Below are 11,021 nucleotides of genomic sequence, written 5' to 3' on the forward strand. Positions count from 1 at the left end.
AAAATGAACAAGAAACTATGACACAATATGACATATAAGGTCAAGTATAAAAGAACAGAAGCAAAGCTCACACCATGAAAAAGCACTGTGCGTGTTTCAGTAACTGCATCGCCCTTTAGATGCAACAAAAAATACTTTTCCAGCCATCTCAGCTAGACCAGAGGATGAGTTATAATGAGTAACCCCCTGATTTTTCCTCTAGCTTCATCATCAAGTCAACATTTCAGTGTGTTCAATACTTAAAAACGATGTGTTTGATTATCAAATGTTATAATGCTTACTAAACTAAAATGGTGAAGACCCTGTAAACATCATGTTAGCATTGTGCCTATGTACAGTAGGATATGCCTTAAAGTCCAGCAAGCATGAGACGCTTAGTCTTGTTTAACTCATATAGGGTCAGTTTATGCCTGCAAAACATTGATATAAGCATGTTAGTCTATGAAGCCAAACATTATGAACCAGCATGGGGGGGATGAGATAAACAGTTTTGCATCCAAACAAAGAAGAAACTTTTAATGGACTTCAAGGCGATCCCTTCCTGCTGAGACAATTAAAAAGCCATTAGATAATAAATACTTCACACACTCCACAGTAGCATAATGAGTCTGACGCACATGCACATGTTAGAGTATGTATGTATGCAGTCAAACACACACTGCCATGTGCACAGACGCCCTCAAGCTATTTCTGTTCAATATGCGGGTCATATATTATTGGTGTACTGCGTGGGAAAAGCACAGAACAGTTCTCTCCAAACTGAACGATTCCTCTCATCATATATGCTGCGTGAGTGCCATCTAGCAGTGACCATGGTGAACTGCACGGTTTAGTGCAATGAATATGGGGATCTTAAAAAGGTAAAGGGTAGTATTTGGCCATTGGAGCCAATGTCGCAAATCAATTGGCTAAACTGCTTTATAGTAAACTGCTTTATAGTAACACTGAAATGTCAGAGGTTTCGATCATTAATGTGGACCTACAGTAGATTAGCCAGGGTCACTGCATTAGCCAAAAACAGAATTTTTAAATTTATAAATCCTTGAAGAAATGTAGCCTACTCTGCAATAGCATGATATTAATTGAAATGCTTGAATTTACTGCACTGAAAAAACTGAAAAGTGTACTTTAATTATATGTATTATGTCAACAGATTTCACATAACTGTATTAGGTAAGTTGAAAGCAAAAATATTAAGTTAAAGCTAATATTATTTATCAACACTTAATTATTTTACTTTTACATAACCTAATACAGTTATGTGAAATGTGTTGACAATGTTTCAGTTCTTTCATTGTGTGAAAATACTGCCAACTTCCTTCTATATGATAATGTATTTTGTAAATATTTTTTGGAAGGATCATTTGACAAGGACACATACCATGACATACCATGACTACTGAACTGTATATAATCGAAGGGTTAATAGAACTGCATAGAGCAAAACTGCATCAGAAATAATGAGGTTCAAGTTTCAAGGTTCTTTATTTAGTCATACGAATATAGCTACAGTGTAGTTATGCTGATGAAAATCTTAGGTCAGGCACAACACAAAACACAGATAAACAGAAACATGTAGTTTGGGCATATTTCCTGGACAGGCTACTTTGTGCAGACAAAGTAAATAATAATTGTAATATTCCAGTTATAAATGACATGAATCAAAGATGTGTTGCTGTATTTTAGTGGTAAAAAAATGCATTCATCATCATAATTATTCTATATCATTTACACAGTGCCTGTAAACCGGAGGAGAACGCTGGCATTTCTCCTCCTACAGTACTTGAAAGACAACGGAGGGATAGGGTCTGCAAAATTATTTTGGGGATTGACTGGATGCTCTGACCGGTCCACTTCCTGCCCGGCGCTATGCAACGCCTCGCGTCGCGTCGAAAATAGACTTGCAAACTATTTTTAGCGGAGCCCAGCGCCGAGACGCATCTGGGACGCCTCTGGGACGCTTCTAGCCGTAACGCGGCGCGTCTGGTGGAATAGCACCCATTAGCCGCATTCACACCGCGTACTTTGCAGTACTTAGTGCCCCGGCACTTATTACCCCAGGGCACTAAGTACAGATCGCGTTCACACCGGAGTACTTTTCCCTGAGGGAAGATTACGCAAATGAGCCGCTGACGTCACTTCGTCTTCTTCTGCTTTGGGTTTACTGGCAGGCTGCAAACAACTTCACGGCGTATACTGCCGCCCGAAGTCCCCGGCCGGAAGTCCCCGGAGTTGGGGACTGGCTTCAGTAGAAGCTGCTGGGACTCCCAGCAGCTTCTACTGAAGCCTTCCGAGTAAATCGCCAGAACACCGACACCTCCTCATCACTCCACCGCTCCCATGTTTTTTTTTGGGTTGCCATAAGTTAGTCTCTGTCCGTTGGTGCGCGGGGCTAATGCTAATGCTAATAATGCTAATGCCACAAATACAATGGCGGCTTCACAAAACCTTTCAGAGTTTTACGGCCCGTGGTTTGCAATTCGCCCAGCCAATCAGAACTGGGGCACTTTTTCCCCCCAGGATAGTACCACCTCTCAGCAGGCACTAAAAATGGGGGTAAAAGTTCCCGGCACTAAGTACTGTTTTTGGTGTGAACGCAACATAAGGGGTACTAACGGAACTAAAGGGGAAAAGTACGGGGAAAAGTACTCCGGTGTGAACGCGGCTGTTGACTAGAGTGGCCGCGATCGCTGTGAACGCCGCGGCGCAGACGGACCCGGTGGAATCTAGTCATAGATTTTTCAGAAGAGCATCACATTTTCTGCATTGAAGCCAGTTAAGAAGTTCATTGATATTTGAGCTATGATGTCTAAGGTTTCTAATGTAATAAAAGGAGTATCTCTGCATGTCTTGGCTTTTTGCCCTTTGACCATGACCGTTCATGATGATGCTGAACAAAGGTCATTATTTATACCTTTTTTGTTGTTGTTTGAATCATCTTTAAAAAAGCAGATGTTTCAACTTTTCAACTCTTTTGTTCTGTGAGGGATCCACTCTGAGAAAAAACATGCAGTAAATCATAATGTAACAAAGCAGAAAACTAGTGCCAACCTGAAACTTACTACACACACACACACACACACACACACACACACACACACACACACACACACACACACACACACACACACACACACACACACACACACACACACACACACACACACACACACACATCCTTTCGCCATGCACATAGAATTTGCAATAATGAACAATAACAGAGTAAAAAAGTTGATTTCAATGATGATCTAATTAAAAGGGACAAAGTGTTTGTATCAACTATGTATGTATTTATGTATGTATATTTGCATGTAGATAGTACATTATTTATAGAAAACACAGTAAATCAAGAAATGTAATAAAAGGAGTGTCTTTGCATGTCTTGGTATTTTGCCCTTTGACCATCATTTGGTCCCAACAAAAGCAGAAATGAGAGTCATCCAGCTCACTAAAATGTCTACACAAACAGCAAAACTGAGCCCAATAATCACAAACACATTAAATTCATGAATGAGCCTCAGTGTATTAAAGGTTTAGAATTGGTATATACTATATGTATGAATTAAGAGCTTGTAATACCAGAGAGCAAAGTGAAAGTGAGTTTTGACAATGTGCAGCATAGGCACTTCCCAATAACCTCAAACTCTGCAACCACTGAGCTATTCTGAAGTCTCAAACTGTCCACTGAAAGTCCCAAACCACGTCTTGATCAAAACTGGACACAAACCCGCTCTTACAACATACAGATACAACATCTCTTAGTTTGCATTGCTATCTTTAATTGAATTTGTGAATTCTCCAGTTTCCCTTGAGTAATCCAATAGACAGAGGGGAAGTTACATGTCAAAAATAGTAGGTTTGGGGATTTATAGTAAATTGAATATTCTGATTACAAAACGTCTCACTGTGGAGCAAAGCACTTATTATCTAACATGTTGCAATGATGAATTTAATGGAAAACAGTTAGCAAGTCATTCTTATTTGAAAGAAAGGAATACACTTGTGAAAACACATGATGAACTTCTTCCCTTTCCTTCTGTTTTAAGTGATAACAAGAAGAATGTGTGAGTTATCAACCAACTCATGAATGGAAAAATCGAGTATCATGACTAATATTGAAACAGGAACATAATAGTGAAGAAACAATTAGAAAACCGCTGATTACACGAGACACAACATGTGCACCTATATTAAACTTGTAAATGGTGACAAATTCAATGCAGGCTCAAGACTGGGGAGAGATAGTGATAATTTCAGGAAGTATTGTGACATCATAAAAATTATCATAACATCATTCAAGGGGAGAAAAAGGTGTGTAAATAGATATAGGCAGTTTATATCTGGGTTATTAAAACAAAAAATCCACAGAAAAATGGACTACTCGTCACTGGGTATTTATTTTATTTTGAATTCACCACCAACATTTCTTTGGGAATACTGCTATGCAAATGCATGGTTTTAAGTGGATTTTCCCTTTGAATTATGTGTCATAGGGATTGTTATGCTCGTCAACAACGATTGTGTGTTTGAAAAGTGCTTTACTGTTATTTGAAAAATAACAATACAGTTTATCTTTTACCCTTAAGTAGCACGAAAAGGTTAAAGCAGCTTGTGTACCTTCTTTAAATTCCTGCTCCCGCTGGTCACTTCCATGTGGACCATCTTCACCAAATTCACCATCAACCACGGACTGATGCCAGACCGGATGCTTGACGCAAACTATTAATTCCGTGCCTGATGCATGATTATTGGGAAATCCCTCAAGCAGAATATAAAATGACAGCCCATCGCAAAGCCAAGACAACTTCTCCTGGACCTGGCAGCCCTCAGCATCAGTGGAAACTCAACAAGTGCTTCCCGGCAGCTCAACATGTCTCCTCCACTCAGTAAGTTGTGAGCAGCCTGTGTGGTGCGCACAGTTTCTGCGTATTTTCTCCTTTTATTCATTTCGATGTATTCTCCGCAGACGCGTTCTGGCTCTCTGCGGTGATGCTGTGCGCCCTGCTGCTGTGCGCCCTCGGAGCTCCGGTGGAAGACGCTCCCACCGACAGCCCGGCGGCCGGTGACCCCTCCGGTGAGGAGGAGGAGGAGCCCTCTGACCTCTTGAGCACCTCCGGGGTCTGGGATCTGATCCTTGGTGCAACCAGACGTCACCAAAAGGAGGTAAAAAGCTTCCAGGAAATTCACTAAGATGTGCTATTGTCTGTGAGACTCACTTCATCAAGTTTCATCCTGCATTCAAAATGTAACTCAAGAAGAAGTAGAAAAGTATTGGAATCAAAATATACTTAAAGTAGGCCTACATAAAGTAAAAGCACTTATTATGCAGATTGGTCCATTTCAGAATAATATATATTTTGATTATAATTATTTTAATTACTTTGTATGTTGCAGGGTAGCTTGTGAATTTACTACAGGTGTAATTTAAGTCTAATTTAAGTATTGATTATATATCACATCATTAATCAAAATCTGTAAAGTAACTTAAGGTAAAAATTGAGTAAAAGTACACGATTTACCTCAGAATTATAGTGGGGTATAAGCACAATGTAGCAAAAAAATTGAAATACTCATGTAAAGTACCTCAAAATTATACGTAAGTACAGTACTTGAGTAAATCTACTTTACAGCATGTTTTAATGTTAGTCTGGTCTCACTTTCTGATCACAACCTGTATTCCTTTCCACTTTGTCAGTTTGAAGATGAATTCCACAATCAGGTGAAATACGAATTTCTGGAAGACTACAAAGTCTCCTCACTTCCAGCACGCTGCCCTTACTCCAACTTCACCAAGGTACATCTCCTCCCTTGGCATATTGTGACACTGAGGAAAGAAAACTGGGTGAGCACTGACAGTGATTTTATTTTCCTCTCTTAAGGAGGCTTGTCTCCAAAGGATGGTCCAAGGCCTGCAGATTTACACAGTTCTTCTCAGGCAAGTGGAGAAGGAGTACCCCAACAGCTTGATCTGCGCAGAGGTCCGAACTTACAGCGGCCAACTGATCGACCTGATCCAAAGAAAAGTGGGTGTCTTCCTTTTGGCTTACTAGAAATGTCCATAGCTGTCTCAATGCACAGTGTTGTCTTTTGGCTTTGTCTTCATGTGGTTTTGCATATGGCTAAGTCTTTCATCATTGTTGCTGTATAGACAATAACAGTTTAGACATATTTAGTAGTAGGACTCCTAGGTTAAAACGTTTTAAAATAATTTTGCATTATCATTATTACAGATGCATTCATGTTTGCATACTGTTTGGTTATTAACAAGTTGCCAATTTGTATTATTAAAACTAGAGGGTGTGTGTGTGTGTGCAAAGTAAATAGCAACTATAGCTGACAAATGCATGTTTAAGTAAAGTAACACATGTAAATACCCAAGTACCTCAAAACTTAAGCTCAGTAGATGAGTAACTGTATTAATATATATTTTGACACTGGTTAAAGCTAATTTATTAGAAATGATAAGTCCTTGTTTTATCTTTGTTTTGTAAATGTCTAATGTTTAAATGTTTAATGATAGGAATGGCTTTGACTTCATCCTAGATTTCAGTTATAATACAGCTGTCTCTTCTGCCCCACAGATGAGGAAGCCTGGTCAGGTGACGGCTCTGACCAGCAGTCAGGAAGTGCAGCTGCTGAATGAACTCGACAACCCCAACACCTTCCAGAGAAAGATGACTGCACACAACATCCTGCGCCAGCTCCACTACTTCCTCCTGAAGGGCAAGAGAGCCATTACTAAGAGGGAGAAGATCAGAGGAACTATGGCCAACGACAGTTTGGGCATCTTCCAGATTCTATAACGAAACAACGAGAGATGAGATATTTATAATCACTAGAGGGAATATCCTCAGGGTTAGATTAAGGGTGCTATAATTGTGTAGGTCTTTAAGGAGACAGGGCTTGAAGCGCCCAGTATTGCAACATTTATTTAAGTTATTTATACTTTGAGGGAAAGTGTTATTTATTAGTCATAGGAAAATCCATGATTGTAGGTTTCTTGCACTAAAATTATTTATGAAAATAAGTTATTTGAAGAAGATTCTTATAAGATTATAGATTTTGACATTACTTGAGCAGCATTGATAGCACTGCTATTCAGGCAATATTGGCATCATTTCGTTATATAAACAATGATTTTATACTTACAGTACTGTTCATTATTTATTTACAACTATTATTTAACTGCATTTGCTGTGGATTGAATTACAATGCAATGAGCTGACTTTTTTGAATTCACACAATAAATAAGTGACTGGTATTTTGTACACATGCAGAAATAAAAAATAAATAAATAAAAATGTTTCGATAAGTAAGTTTCTTCAGTCCAAGACTTTACACATTTCATGTCATTGAAGGGTTGCAACACATTTCTTCCACAAACCATTTATCTCTTTTACAGATTTAGATCAATCTACGTTTCATTTGGAGGCTGAAAATATGACTTTTAACTCGAAAAACTGATTTGTTTTAACGCTAAAATACTTAGTATTGGTCTTTGCCTTAAGGTTAGGCATCAACATTAATCCTGTTAATAAAAGACCAGATTGACATTTCTTAGTGGATTTATTCTCAGAAATCTTAAATTACAAATAAAAAGAGGAAAACATGGAATGAAAGGTACATCCTGACATTGCTGTCTCACACAGCAAAACACCGACAGATAGCCCAGTCAACACTGTGAGGACGAACTCTTGATTCCAGCTTGGTAATCCGAATCTCTTCTATCCATGTTGCCAACACACTCCATACATCTACTGTATGTTTGGCCTTGGACATTATGACGGCACACAACGTCATTACTTCTCAGAAGGTTGTACAGCCAGATTTATAGAGAGGGAAAGAAAGAAAATGTCCATTTCCTGGCTTTCTGATGACAGTTGGGTCACATGGTCTTGATGATGGGAGGGGATTGGCTGTTCGGGGGCGTTCCTCAGCCCCAAAGCAAACTACAGAGGAGAAAAGTAAAAGATCAAGCAGATTTAAAAAAGGACAACAATTGAAGAAAAAACAACAACTTCCGAGAGCTAGTTGTCCAAAAATATTGATTGTAACATTAGACATGTCTTTTTAATCCATGGATCCTTTTAAACCTTATTAAGGATACCCAGGAATCCCGTTACAGGTGTCAAATGCTCGAAGTGTTTAGGCGAGGAAAGTTTGTTCATAAAAGAGAAGGAAATGTAGAGTTTGTTTACAACAAGCTAATGATTGGATTTCATGATTCTTGGTGTTTTTTTCTGTCCTAACATCATTATTTGTATTCATTATTAAAATTCAAAACTTATTTGACAGCTAGCCCAACTACTCTACTTACGCAAATATGTCTGCGCTGTAAGATCTCCCTTTAAAGCATCACATTTCTCTGAAAACACATGATTTGAGATGAAGCAACAATCTCACACTAATATGTCCTCACCTTAAGACATTGGGTTCAGGCATTCCTGGATCTGCTCCCCGTTTAAAACCTGTAAATCAAAAACATACAGATGGTTTTAAGCATGGTTGGAATTTTCGAAAATAAATATGTAAATGTATGAGTCTTAAATGTCCATTAAGACTTTCTATAAGCATTTAGTTAAAAAAAAAAAGGGTTAAAACTGGCATATAGTCAATTATAATGGCCCACCGCTTGAAATAAAACACATCAAATTGTGCCTATGCACCTTAAAATGACAGGAAGTTTCACTGGGCCATTACAACACACTCCAGTTTCATTTAACAGCATCCTTGCAGCAAAAAGCTTACAACCCCCACATCTGACTCACAATTCCTGCCTCACACACACAGAAGGGTGTGTGTATTGTTTTTAGCTTCATTCACAGAAAGGAAATAACTGATGTAACTGTTTCTTGGGAAAAATGTGTTTCTTAGAAAACTGAATCAAGCCTCCTCTTGGAAATCTTACACAACTATCACCACAGTGGATTATTATCATTGGAGCGCACTTCAGAAAAACTGAAACCAAAAGCGTTAGGCATTTCTATTTTACAAATGAATCAACTTTTATTGTTGATTAATAATCAATTAAGCAGTTTTTACACTCTGAGATCATGGATGCCTGGATATGAAACGTTATGACTGATGTTGGTTACACATCAGCAATAAATGACATGTTCAAACAAAGATAATTCTGCTCTTAATATATAAATGCGTTGCAAGAGAGATGCAAAAAAAAAAAGCTTAAGAAATAAAGGAAAACGAGGGGAGAAAGTATGTCATCAGTTGGTGTTTCCAAAATGCTGAAGTCAGAGAAGATTCATTCAGAGGGCAACTCCACCAGCAGTGAGGTCACACATGCTAATGTCTCCACTTCCCCATCTTGACTCCAAAAACCACAACCAGGTATTTCAGACCAAATCATCAGGAATGCCTGGTTTAAGTACAAGGACTTTGCACAACTACCTCAAGGTCACAAGTTTTTGATAATTGTGTTCCCTAAGAACATTGCACAGTCCCCACCATCATAGAGAAGACCATTTCAAAATAAATCGCTCCCTCACTCACATACTAAGTCCTACATACAATAACCACCACAGCTTGCTTTTAACATGTTTACAGCTTGCATTCATGAGATGCTTAGATTCCCTGCTTAGATTCAACAGTTTTCCCATGACATCATGACTTTCACACACACCATGACACTCATCAATATGCAATACATCACATGCATTGTATAACTCGTCCAGAGGGGGCTACGCAAAGTCTACCAACTACTTCAAAGACATCAAACCTTTAATGTTAGATGAATGATACAGAACCAAATCATGTATTACTAGTCAAACCAAATTGGGATTCGAACCCCTGTGGTCTTATGTTTTATACTTATATACTTCCTATAAAGGGTGTCAATAATTAGCTTAATTGGTTTAAACGTATAACTACCAACGCAACCTGGGGAGAAAAACACTAAGCTAGCTCTTGTTGAGGGCTAGTGTGCTAAGCTAACCGGCTAATGTTAGCGAGGCACATCTCCTCATCCAGCCGTCTCCCCCCTGCTCCCGTTCGGATACTGACCGAGGTACAACACGGTTGGGATGAAACCCCATCGGATGACGAACTGGCCGCACTGGAACAGCTGCTGCAGCCGCTGTTTGGACTCTTTGCTCAGTTTAGCCATGTGTTTATCCTGAACAGCGAGGATGCTGCAACCACCAAGGACAAGGAAGCGGAAGTGACGCAGGGACCCGGCTGATAACTGACAGTCCTTCTGTCATTGGTCGCCATCTAGTGGACACACGTGTAACTGCGACTGCTATAAAGAGTGCTTTTATACGTTGTTTCTAACCTTTGTGACCTCGCTCGCAGGACTGATTTTGTGAGTGAACATGATTTATATTTTGAGGAGGAAGTGAAATAAAATATGATAGCAACTCAAAGATATTGTTAAAGACACGTGCAACTTTCAGAGCAAGTCAAAGTACATGTTATAAATGTTGTTATCCACAGAATACAAAGCTAAGCAAAACAACAAATTGTGAAACACGACACAGAAATGAATAAATATATAAATGTAAGTGAAAATAAATGTAGAAATACATTAAAAGATATATAATGTGTGTGTTCCGTTTTATTCTCAACTTTTATTTTTGTATTTATACATTCATTTATTTATTTCCATATGTATTACTTTTTTTCTTGTGTTTACTTATTCCTGTATTTATTTCCACATTTATTCTTTTATTCCTGCAATTATTTCCACATTTATTTAGTTCAGTTTTTTTTCACATTTATTTATTCTTGTATTTATTTATTCCTGTATTTATTTATTTTTTACTTATGTCATGTTCTGTCCTCTATATCTGTGTGCTCGTTTTGTGCGTAAAGGTACAAATTCACATCAAAGCAAGACGTATAGTTGGGCATTCATTGTTCTAAAAACACATTGGTGGTCCAGAGATCTATGCATCGGTTTGTCATGCAGGTGCTCGAGGTTCAACACCCAGGGGAGGGACATCTTCTGTCTCCTGCTATGCTGATGTTGAATCTGGAGAAATTGTCCTCACCACTTTTTCTAACAA

General features: G+C 38.6%; 2 protein-coding genes across 2 annotated transcripts; one reads left to right on the forward strand and one right to left on the reverse strand.

The window, feature by feature from the left end:
* The first annotated feature begins 4,843 nt into the window (after window positions 1-4,843).
* Window positions 4,844-7,398, forward strand: LOC117478439 (interleukin-6-like). Its single transcript, XM_034125494.1, has 5 exons — window positions 4,844-4,886; window positions 4,967-5,163; window positions 5,696-5,794; window positions 5,880-6,023; window positions 6,582-7,398. Exons 1-5 carry the CDS (start codon window positions 4,871-4,873, stop codon window positions 6,801-6,803), a joined length of 678 nt encoding a protein of 225 aa, XP_033981385.1. The 5' UTR covers window positions 4,844-4,870; the 3' UTR covers window positions 6,804-7,398.
* Window positions 7,399-7,547: 149 nt separating this feature from the next.
* tomm7 (translocase of outer mitochondrial membrane 7 homolog (yeast)) lies at window positions 7,548-10,193 on the reverse strand. The gene is made up of 3 exons (XM_034125495.1): window positions 10,018-10,193; window positions 8,420-8,468; window positions 7,548-7,949 (listed from the first exon to the last, which is right to left on the reverse strand). The coding sequence occupies exons 1-3, from the start codon at window positions 10,118-10,120 to the stop codon at window positions 7,934-7,936; spliced, it is 168 nt and encodes a 55-aa protein (XP_033981386.1). The 5' UTR covers window positions 10,121-10,193; the 3' UTR covers window positions 7,548-7,933.
* Window positions 10,194-11,021: the final 828 nt, after the last annotated feature.

The sequence above is a fragment of the Trematomus bernacchii genome, unplaced genomic scaffold, assembly GCF_902827165.1.
Source record: "Trematomus bernacchii unplaced genomic scaffold, fTreBer1.1, whole genome shotgun sequence".
NCBI classification, from domain to species: Eukaryota; Metazoa; Chordata; class Actinopteri; order Perciformes; family Nototheniidae; genus Trematomus; species Trematomus bernacchii.